Source organism: Sceloporus occidentalis, unplaced genomic scaffold (genome assembly GCF_023333645.1).
Source record: "Sceloporus occidentalis isolate IW3139 unplaced genomic scaffold, rSceOcc1.0.p SCAF_6, whole genome shotgun sequence".
Taxonomy (NCBI): Eukaryota; Metazoa; Chordata; class Lepidosauria; order Squamata; family Phrynosomatidae; genus Sceloporus; species Sceloporus occidentalis.
This window is the reverse complement of record NW_028316986.1, coordinates 3,119,471-3,131,732: the sequence shown is the minus strand read 5'-3', so window position 1 is coordinate 3,131,732 and position 12,262 is coordinate 3,119,471. Positions and strand designations below refer to the sequence as shown.

The window sequence follows — 12,262 nt, the reverse complement described above, 5'->3', positions numbered from 1 at the left end:
ATGGTGCATTGACCTTAATGGATGCTATCCTTAATGGCAGCGAGGCCATGTGCATGCTTAAATCTGTGGCTGGCGAGTCGGCAGATCTCACTGGAGTAGTAGGGGGAGTAGCAGATCAAAAACATACAAAGACATCAGTAAACTATATAGAGAGTATGACCCCTGTATCCATGGGGCCAGTACCCATGGTTTTAATTACACACACACACACACACACACCAACAAAAAAAAATATTCTCTCTAGACACTTTCTAGGTCCTTCATGGTATTCTTCCATAAAGTTGAGCTACAGGACCTACAGATTCCTGGCTAGGTGTACTCTCTAGGAATCTTTAGATCCTCCAGCATGACTCGATGGTCATTGCTAATTAGCTTACTTGCTGTTCACCGCTATGATCTTTGGAATAGCGGTATATAAATAAAACAAATTATTAAATTATTATGGTCAATTTCCATTGCAGGTAATTCATTTCAATAGAGTTTGCTATTATCCATGATTTTGTATTTCCACGATAAGTCAAGGAATGTATCCCCTGGGGATATGAGGATGGTAATGTACATATAAAGTTATTTTACAAACCATTAAAGAATCTACCATTAAATTCATTTAAAAGTCATAAAAGACAGTATTTTTTTAAAAAAAAAAAATAGCAAAGCGCACAGCCGATTCCTAAAAGCCTGACAGAATGGGAACATTTCTACTTGCCAACCGAATGAGAGCAAGGAGGAAGCCATTCCAGCCTCTCCAGGGAGGGAGCTCCAAACTGGGAGCAATCATTGAGAAGACCCTCAAAAGGAATATTCTGGGTAGAATTCATTGTTGAGAGACCTGACTCTACTGCTTGCTGTGAGGGGATGCTGGAACCCACCAGCAAAAGGACTGTGATGCTTCCCCTGCTGCAGACCACCTGCTGCATCCACTTACAGTCCTAGGGAGATGGAAAGGTCTCACAACACAGCAATTGTTCTTCTATCACAGACTAAAGAATTAGGTAATCTAGACTCTCATCTTTGCATCTGGTGAGATCTTTCCTAAGCAGGGACTCAACTTGTGGTCTTCCCCATGCAAAGCACATGCCCTGCCACTCCCCTGTGACCCATCCCTCCCTGCCATTGATTTTCAAGGGCCAACGTTTTCTCATTACAAATCCAAATTGCTCCAAGGGACCCATTATGACAGACAAAATTGGACATAAATTATGTAAATAAACAAAACAAAGCAGAGCTGCCAAACAAACAAGCCAATTAGCATAAGTAAACGTTATGTAAGGAAAGGTCAAACTTAATGGAACCAGAGTTGCCACAGATGGATCAGTTTCAAGCCTCCTTCATTTCTGGCAGGTAGCCTGTCTGCAACAAGCAGTTGTGACTCGTTCTGGGTGCTCAATGAGCAAAGGAATGGGAGAAAATAATACCAGCAGGAGGAATAGCAGCAGGACAAGAGGCTACTCTTAGCACAGAATAGGGAGGGATGGAATAGATTTCCACTGGCAAGGCAGTCAGGCAAGGCTGTATTTTATCACTCTGTCAGTTTAACTTGTACATAGAACGTGAAACAGGATTAGATTCAGGAGGAGGAGGCATAAAAATTGGGGGAAATAATATCAACAATAGATGTGCAGATGAATTATCATCATCATCATCATCATCATCATCATCATCATCATCATCATCACCACTTTATTTTCTTATATCCCACCTTCTCCCAATACAGGGACTCAAGGCATCAAAACTATACTAGTGGTAGAAAAAAGCAAAGATCTGCAACGATTACTGAAGAAATTCAAGGAAGAAAACGCCAAGGTCAGGTTTGCGGTTGAACATTAACAAAAAATCATGACCACAAATGATTTACATCACTTTAAAGTAGCCATTGAAGAGATGGAAATAATTCAAGATTTTCCAAACCTTGGCTCAGTCATTAATCATAACGGAGACGGCAGTCAAGAAATCAGAAGAAGACTTGGATGCGGGAGGACAGTCATGAAGAAACTAGACAAGAGCCTGACGTTTTAAAAATATATCACTGAATACTAAAGTTAGGATGGTTCAAGCCATTGTATTTCCCATTACTGTATATGACTGTGAAAGCTGGACAGTGAAGAAAACGGCTAGGAGGAGACTCAACTCCTTTGAGGTCTGGTGCTGGAGGACAGTTCTGAAGGCCCACTTGTTGTCCCTCCCCATTTGCGGCTTTGACTTTTGCAGGTTTTGATTATTTGCAGGTTTTACTAACATGTTATCTCTAGGAATATCTAGGTCCTCCAGCATAACTCTATGGTCAACATGAACCAAAAGTCATACCGAAGGACCTAGAGATTCCTAGAGAGAACACTCCACTAGGCATTCGTAGCTCTTTCAGCACAATTCTATGGTCAATGCTTGACAGATGTTGACCACAGAGTCGCACTGGAGGACAGAGAGATTTCTAGAGAGGTGTCCTCTTAAGTAAAAACATAGTATCTTTGTTATTTGTAGTTTTTCCACATTCACGGGGGTCCTGTGTCCCCAACTCCAGTGAATGTGGAAGGACAAGTGCACTGCGGACTGCTAAAAAGACCAGTGAATGGGTCCAAGAGCAAATGAAGCCTGAACTCTCCCTAGAAGCCAAGATGGCTAAACTGAGGCTGTTGCACTTTGGCCTTATTATGAGAGGATGATAGAGCAAGACAGTGATGTCTGGGAAGGTAGAAGGCAGGAGGAATAGAGCAAGGCTGCATTTCAGATGGATAGACTCTATCAATGAAGCCATGGCTCCCTGAGTCTGCAAGACCTGAGCAGGGCAGGTGATGGCAGGGTGACCGGGAGGTCTCCAATTCATCACTTTGACATAGGTCCAAGTCTGCTTGATGGCAATTAATAGCAAAACAAAGGAGTAGTAACATCACTGGATATAATAGTATTCATAATGATAGAAAACAGATTTCGTGGAGGTCTGGCAATGGCTTAGTTGTTGAAATGGTTTGTGCTGCCAGCCTACATTTCTTTTAACTTAAGAGTTTTTTCTTCTGTCCCAGCACTACATTTTATTTTAATTGCAACCATCTGTGATTTCTGTGTTCATCTACCCTCACAATATTCAGAAATATTGGTAGCATACAGTGTGACAGTGCACACCTCTCTAGTACAGCCTGCCTGCCCCAAGCGAGGGCTTGCCATCTGTGGATTTGAGCAAAGTGGTGTCAAACTGCATTATTTCTGCAATGCAGAGGCAGCCTAGGACTCTAGGAGAGGAGGGTTCGATTCCCCGCTCAGACATGGAAACTCATTGGGCCTCCCAGCCTCCTCTGAATAAGAGAAAAGCCACTTTGGGCTTGCGATAAATTGGAAATGACTTGAAGGCATACAATAGCACCATCTCCCCATATGAACTGCCCAAGTTTAAAGATCTGAAGGAGAGGACCTTGCCTCAGCCCTCCCTCTTCTAGAGGTATGTTTGGAGGGGATGCAGGAGAGGGCCTCCTTGGTGGTTGCTCCTAGACTGGGGTTACAACCATGTGGTCCTCCAGAAGTTGACAGACTGCAGCTCCAGGCATTCCTCAGCATTGACTAAGGAGTTTATCACACGAAGGGGATCAGCAGTTTATCTTGTGAATATCCTGGGAAAATCACGCAACTATGCAAAACGATTTCACATGTTGCACAAAACCTGCCATTAAAGTGGTCACAAAGAACCATTAATGTGCATCTTTTTAACTTTCAGGATTTCAGGGACAATGCATTTTTGACATCACTTTATTTACAAAATTGCATGTGATAATCATTTGCGCAATTACTTGCCATTTTTGCTTTATTTGTGGGATGCTTTAAGTGCACTTTAATCTCTCTTTAATGCTGAAATTAGCCCCAGTGTGATAAACTCCAAAATAGGCACTGACTAAGCATTGGCTATGTAAGGTTGGCTGGTTTAAACCATGGTTTAATCCAAATGACTTTAAAAAGCACTCCTGTCTTTTTTGTGTTTCAAACTGATTACAGTCAGCCCTCCAGATCTGCGGCTATGACTTCTGTGGATTTGATGAATCTGTTCACTCTAGGAATTGCTAGGTCCACCAGAGAAATGCTGCAAGAAAGTGGGCACAGAGTTGCATTGGAGACCTAGAGATTTCTAGAGAAAACACTTCTCTAAGCATTTGTAGATCCTCCAGCATGAGTCTATGCTCAAATTCTGAGAGATGTTGCCCACAGAGTTCTGCCGGAGGACCTAGAGATTCCTAGAGAGGTGGTCTCTCAAGCCCCATTCACACTACAAAAATAATCTGAGATTACTCTGGGTCATTTGCTTGGTGTTCACACTCGCCCTGAGTTCACACTCAGGGGGCATTTTTGGGGCAAGGGGCTACCAAAAGCCCCACTTAAACAAGATATTCAATACTGGTTTGTTTGTTTTTAGTTTTCCTGAAAGATCCGCATCGATCTGCATCTTTGGCAGTGTGAATGCACTTTCAAATCGATTCTGATCGCTCTGTATTGTTCAAGGGAATGGAGGCGGCTCCATTTTATCCCCAAACGATGGCATGTGTGAATAACACAAGGGTTAAAATGACTCGCAGAGATTCGTGAACCCAAAACATAATGGGAACAACAATCCCGATATGCATCAGTGCGGTGATCCCCATCTCCTTGGGACAAAAACTGAGTCTTTTGCCCCCGACCCCAGAAAATGTGGTGGGCCTACTGTATTCATGTATTTATTTTTAAAGTCAGACTATTATTACTATTTTCCAACCTGGAACAAGAGTGATGGTTTGAATTTAAACGTTTTTAACTTTAACATCTTATTGGCTGTTGCTCATTATTAGACCAATATCCAGTGTCCATTGTTTCTTTTTAATCGCTTTATTTTATAGTGCAAAGGATGCCATTCAGAAACAAATCCTTCAATTAACATAAGATCAGCCAAAAGAATTTACTTTAAAAGAGCATTTCTGGAGGGAACAATTATTATTTAAGCTGTGACCATAACATCTGTTTAACCCCCTCCCAAAAGTTTAAATCCTAAAAACTGGTTTTTTTAAATAAGCTCCTGGGAGTTTATTTAATTCATATCTCACCTTTCTCCTAATCTCAGACCCAAGACAGCTAACAGTGAGACTTAAAAAGAAAATACCATTAAAATGATTACAGAAGTATTTTTAAAAAACAAATTAAACAAACCATCACATTTGAAACATTAATTTAACACAATTTTTAAAAGGCAGTTAATTTTATGATAAAATGAAAGAAGCACAAATACAAACCCAGCACGACCCAGAATAAAATAAACACCAGAGAGTTATTATTTAACAGCTTGAATAAGCACAAAGGTTGTCGTCCAATGTATTCAGAATCACCATGATCGACTAAGAAGTGTCCCAACCTTGTGCGAAAGGCAGAAAATAGAGAGACGCCAGATGGACATGTCTCTGCGACATGAATCACACAAGCAGTCTATCAAAGCTTGTTCTTTTTCTTTCCTGGTGGACTAATAATAATAAAAAAGAAGGATGTGATTAAAATCAGACATTAATTTTTAAAATGGAAGAATCCACCTACCATTTTAGGGCACTAATCTTTTTTTCAGTAGTTCCTACTTCACCCTGAAGAAGCTCAAAGGAGGGGGCATAGGGGTTTTCCCCCCTTTACTATATGTTCTCAAACTCCCCACTGTCCAATGGCCATGCTAAGTATGGATGCTGGGACCTGTTGTCCCAAAATAATATTTGTAAGCTGTTTCTATCTGTAGCCAGTACACGAAAACTTTGAGGAAGAAACCATCACAAACTAAAGTTGGAAAGGCTGTTTATCCTAAGACAGGAAAATCAGATCAGAAGAGAAGTAATTCTCACTTTTCCCCAAGGAGAAAAGAAAAATTCAGGGGGAAGAAGACACTATTCTAGAGGGACACCTGGGAACAAAAGCCTCAAAGATATAGGGGGATTTGGGCAATAATACAAGAACATGCTGATGAGCCTCAAAAGATAAGAAAGCAGCTACAGAGAATGGTCCACAATTCCAGGGGTCTCTGTGCTAATGGACAAAGCAGGGACAATAAACAAGATGAGCTTGAACCCCTAACAAAGGAAGGGAAATATGAATAGGCATCACTGAAACCTGATGGGAAGAGCCTTATGACTGGAATCCAGTAATAGAGATGTATACTGTATATACTCATGTATAAGTTTTAGTTAAAAACTGACTCCAAAAATCTCAGTCGGCTTATCCAGGGGTCAATACTGTACAGTGCGCCCTCCCCTTATGCAGGGATCTGTAAGGGGAATTCTGCGTGTGCTGGAGCCCTATTAGATGTAATGGGGCTCGCGCCCACCGCAACACAGCAGTGTGCACCCCATTATTTTTTCCGGGGCATGCGATGGGCTCTTCCAGCACGGCTTTCAGAAAGTCGCATATGGCGCACCCGTGTAAAATGCAGGCACGCTGTATTCTAATTCTTATCAAAAAAGGAAGCATCTCTCCCACCCCCTCTACTCTCTCATCCATCTGTCTTTAGTGTGACCATAAAGAGTTATACCTGCTGAACTTTTGTAAGTTCTTTGGCATTGTTTTCCTTTGCTTTTCTCCTGGAAACTTTGCTTTGTTACATGCCCCAAAGTTTTAACCTCAACTTATCCACGGGTCATAGCAAAATCCATAATTTTGTTCCCAAAACTTGCCCTCGACTTATACATGAGGTTGACTTATAGTTAAATATATACAATAATCTATGGCAAAGAAATAGACTAAACAGAAAGGGAAAAGGAAGGGCACTATACGTGAAGGATGCATACATATGTGAGAGGATCTATGCCTTAACTCATGGGGAAAAAGTATTTGGGTAAAAATTAAAGGGGAGGGAAACAAAAGTGACCCCTTATGCATATAGTATACACCAGTGATGGTGAACCTTTCAGAGACCGAGTGCCCAAACTGCAACCCAAAACCACTTATTTATCACAAAGTGCCAAGTCCCTCTTACTTTCCAGTAACAAACTCTGGCAAACTCTGTGTTGGGGTGACGGCACATGTGCCCACAGAGAGTGCCACTTATGGCACACATGCCATAGGTTCGCCACCACTGGTATACGCATGTAGCCAACTATAGCCCTTCATGTCCACAGATTCAACTATCCATAGCTTTGATTTTTTTTTTTTTAATTCTAAAGAGCAAACCTGGATTTTGCCATTTTATATAAAGGACACCATTTTACTATGTCACTGTATATAATGGGACTTGAGTATCCATGGATCTGAGTATCCATGGGGGATCCTGGAACCAAACCTCAGTCAATTCCAAGGACCCACTGTAATGAGCATCTACTATACACCTGCAATTGATACTGATGACTTGCACAATGCCTTCCTAGAACAGATGACCAAACATTTAAGAACAGATAGAGTGGTACAGGGAGACTACAACTACCCTAATATTTGTTGAAACTCAAACTCAGTCAAGAATATAAGATCCAGGAAATTCCTCACTTGCCTTGCTGACAATTTCATTGTCCATGAGATGGAGAAGATTGATAGTCTTGGATCTGATCCTAACCAACAGGGAAGAACGAACTAGTCAATGGAGTGGAAGCAACTTGAATACGAGTGACTACATCCTGTTGAGATTTGTTATACAGTAGGACCCCCATATCTGCAGGGAATGTGTATCTGGACTTACCGAGGAAATGCTACACTGCGGATAATAACAAACCTTATTGAAATGAATGGCTCTCAGCAGAAACATATCACTGAATCGCACTGGAGGACCTAGAAAATGCTTGAGAGAACCTATTTTTTCAGATGTGGGTAAATGAAACTGGAGGTCCAAGGGTCATACTGTACAGAGGAAAGGGAAACCAAATACAGTCAGATATGCATTCTGAAAGCTGATTTCAATCAATTTCAGAAAATATTGGGTCAGCTCCCAGGGCTAGAAATGCTTCAAGGAAAGGGAGTTCATTATGGATGGAAGTTGCATAAAGCAGCATTATACTGGAAGCACAATGCAAAAGAAAATGGGAAATGTCTAAAGAAACCAGAGCAGATATATAATTAAAGAGCTTTGAAGTGAGCTGCAATTTAAAAGAGACATGGAGAAATGGAAGAAGGGAGAGAATGCATGTAAATGAATCGCTGGTATTGTACTTATACAGAGGAAGTCAGACAAGGGAAACTTCAGAATGCCCTCAGCCTTGCCAGAGGTGAAAAATAATAAAACAATAAAAAGAAGGTTTGGGTTTTTTAAAGTAAGCAACTGGTTCTTTCTCAGAGTCTTCATTGCCACATTGTTATGAGCTGAATTGTGTAACCAGGTTGACAAACTGCTATTTCAGCAAAGGAAGGGCTTGACTTGTTCAGCAACAGGTTGGGCTGAAGTAGATGGGTTGTATCTTGCAGAACGGACTGCACCCAGGAAGATATTCATTTGCAAATGTTATCTGTAGATGTTAAGGACTGCCCCTAGTTTGTTTGCTGTCAGCTACGTAGGAGTTGGGAGACAGGTACGTTTATAAACTACCATGACCACCATCATCCTCTACAGAACCATCACCATTAAAAGTACAGTTGGCCCTCCCCATTTGGGGCTTTGACTTTTGATCTGGGACTTTTGAGGATTTGATTATTTGTGGATTTTTGCAGATTATTCGCTGTGTTTATTAATATGTTCTCCCCAGGAATCTCCAGGTCCTCTGGTGTGATTCTGCCAGTATTGGACCATAAGGTTGTGCGGAGAACCTGCCAGTTCCAAGAGAAAACACTTTTCTTAGTGTTTGTCAGTCCTCCATAGAAATTCTATGATCAGCCTCTACCAGATGCTGGTCACAGAGTTGCAATGGAGGACATAGAGATTCCTAGAGAGGTCTTCTCTAAGGTGAAACAAAAGAGTTTATTTGTGGTTTTTCCACTTTCACGGGGGTCCTGTGCCCCCAATCCTAGCAAACGTAGAGGCCCCACTGAATTTACAGTTGGCCCTCCATATCCACAGATTCTGCATCCACAAATTCAGTCATTCGTGGCTTGAAAATATATGTATATTTTTTAAAAATCCAAAAAGCAAACTTTGATTTTGCCATTTCAAATTGGAAGACACTGGAGACACAAAAGGATATCATTTTAATATGCTGTTGTATATAATAGGTCTTAAACATTCATAGATTTTGGCATCCAGAGGGGTTCCTGGAACCAAACTCCAGCGAATACCAAACGCATAAAGCACATAAAATCTTGTTTCACAGTTAATCGCCACATAAGCCATGATTCCATGGGTATCCAGAGGGATCTCATGCTCAGCAATTGTGGTTTAAAATATTTAAAGGTAAAGCATTCCTGACACATCTCTGGAGCCCAAAGCATGTTCTAATTAGCCACATTTCATTACCCTCACAACAGCAACGGACTCCACAGACTACATTCCAAGCGCAAGTCTTGGCTGATAATCAAAGTTACAAATCGTACAGTTAAAAAAGACCATTAAGGTAGGCAGAACCAGAACCTGGAGGAGGGAAAAAACTTTGGGAGGACTACAACTCCCACAATCCTCAAACAGAATGGCAAAAGTCATGCTAGCAAGAAGTCAGGTCACTGAAAGTACAAACATGACATTTTCGCAAGTTTCAAGAGAAGAGTAATTTTAACATGTTTTCACAGAATCAGAGTTGGAAGAGACCCCTAAAAAGGACCATCCAGTCCAACCCCTTCTGCCATGCAGGAACTCTCAATCAAAGCATCCCCAACAGATGGCCATCCAGCCTCTGTTTAAAGACCTCCAAGGAAGGAGACTCTATCACCCTCCGAGGGAGTGCATTCCACTGCCGAACAGCCCTTACTGTCAGGAAGTTCCTCCTAATGTTGAGGTGGAATCTCTTTTCCTGGAGCTTGCATCCATTGTTCTGGATCCTAGTCTCTGGAGCAGCAGAAAAAGAGCTTGCTCCCTCCTCAATATGACATCCCTTCAAATATTAAAACAGGGCTATCATAGCTAAGCGTGCAAGCTAATGTGGCAAACATGTTAACCTTTTCTCATAAACCAAGAGGCCAGTGAAGTGCCAATCGGAAGACACTGGAGACACAAAAGGCGACACAAAAGGCTGCAGCAATGATAGGACCATAGCATTAATCTCCCACACAGGCAAAAAGTGTCAAACTGCATTGTTTCTACAGAGTAGAGGCACTCTTGCTTAGTCTCAAAGGTGCTACAAAACCCCCTTGCTTCAATACCCCTTTGCATACTGATATAGACTAACACAGCTATGGTCTTTGGCTCTCCATGTAGGGCTAGCCATGCCTGCCAGTCGGAGTTGTCAATCCTGGCCTAAGTGGGCAAAGGGTCTTTTGCAGCTTAAGTCAGCATCCTGTATACGGTTGTTGTTGTTAGCTGCCCTTGAGTCAGTTCTGAATCATGGCAACCCCTTGGATGAGACATCTCCAAGAATCCCTATCTTCCACTGCAGTCTTGCCCAGATCTTGCAATAAGCCCTTGCCCATAATAACCCCCTGATCGAGTCTATCCATCTGGTTTGTGATCTTCCTCTTTCTTCTACCTTTCCTAGCATTATTGTTTTGCCTAGTGATCCCTGCCTTCTCATAATGTGGCCAAAGTATGATAGTCTCAACTTGAACGTTTTTGCTTCCAAGGAGAGCCCTGGTCTAACCTTTTCAAAGACCCATTTGTCTTCTTGGCAGTCCATGGGATCATCCTAAGCACTCTTCTCCGACTCCAGCCCAACATTTCCAAAGAGTTGGTTTTCTTTTTGTCTGTTTCCTTGACTGTCCAGCTCTCACATCCGTACATGGGGATGATGGGGAATATGGCCTGGACCATTCTGACTTTAGGGATCAGTTGTATGGCTTTGCTCTTCACTCTCTTTTCCAGTTCTTTCATCGCTGCCCTTCCCATTCCTAGGCTTCTTCTTCTTTCTTGATTGCAGTCGCCATTCTGTTTGATCTTAGATATGGGAATTCTTGTACTATTTCAATTTCCTCATTGTCTACACAGAAGTTGTGACACTGTTTTAGTTTTCTTTATGCTCAGCATCAGACCCGCCTTCGCACTTTCCTCTTTGACCTTCCTTGTTCACCGTTCCAATTCCTGAATGTCTTCTGCTAATATTACGGGGTCATTGTCTGCATCCTATCTGAGGTTGTGAATGTTGCTTCCTCCCGTCTTCGCTCCAAACAATGCAGTTTGACACACCTTCAACTGTCACGGCTCCATCCTATGGGATGCTGGGATTTTTAGTTTGTTGTGGCACCAGAGCTTTCTGACAGAGAAGGCCAAGTTATCTCACAGAACTACAAATCCCAGGATTCCAGAGCATTGAGCCGCAGCGGTTCTGCAGAAGGGACTCGGGTTCGAATCCTTTTTCCTCATCCGTGCAAAACCCATTGGCACACCTGCCCCTGTAGAAATAACCATTAATTATTTAATAATTAATATTAATTAATGTATTATTAACAGTCATTTTAATAACTGTTAATTTAATTGTATTTTATTGTTACTGACGGGAGGATTACGGTTATAATGTGATTACATTGTTTTTGTATTTTATTGGTTTGTTTTATGGATTGTTTGGAGGGCGGCATATAAATACATTTCATTATCATCATCATCATCACCATTATGATGATGATGATGCAGTTTGACGCCATTTCATGCCCTGCAGCACTATCCCTGGGAATCCTGGGATCTGTAGTTCTTGAAGGGTCCTCAGCCTTCCCTGCCAAACCACAAATCCCAGAGCTGTTTCCGATGGCTCCAGGGCAGCTTTTAAAGCGACTTCGAACCGCATTATTTTCTACAGATGAGCTCAAGGGAAGCATCAGAAACCCACTTTGGGGCCAAAAGCCACACTCTCTCAGCCTCAGAAGGGACCAAACTCTTGTTGCTGGTGGTGAAGAGTCAATCTTGACAAGAAACGGAGCCTCCCTAAGTGGAGAGCGAGAGGGAGGAAGGAAACCCTGCCCTGACCCAAATCTTATGTTAAAATCATCCTCATCCCCATCAAGAGGCCTCCTCCAGGATGGTGCGCGGGCGGGCGCGACGCACACAGGAATGATTTCGGGGAGGGAGGGGCGCAGAGGAGGAGCGGCTAAATTCTATGTTTGACGTAAGGAAATAAGCGCGGGCGGGCGACGACGCTTCCCTTCAGGGCTACCCACCCAGGAAGGCCCTGCAGCGGCTCCTCGAAGCGCCGGCGGAATCCTTGCGCGCCGGACCCCAGCAGCACCCCGCCGAGGTCGAACAGGACCAGCCGCCGCTTCGCTGCCATCCCCGCCTTTCCTCAGTCGAGCG

At 42.5% G+C, this 12,262-nt stretch overlaps 1 protein-coding gene across 2 annotated transcripts in view; it reads right to left on the bottom strand.

The window, feature by feature from the left end:
* LOC149310331 (bifunctional epoxide hydrolase 2-like) overlaps positions 1-12,262 on the bottom strand; it is a 97,771-nt gene extending 85,509 nt beyond the window's left edge. For both annotated transcript variants that reach the window (XM_089528737.1, XM_089528738.1), the window contains exon 1: positions 12,130-12,262. In XM_089528737.1, coding sequence (XP_089384863.1) covers positions 12,130-12,239 — 110 coding nt within the window. In that variant the 5' untranslated portion in view covers positions 12,240-12,262. The remainder of the gene's footprint in view (positions 1-12,129) is intronic.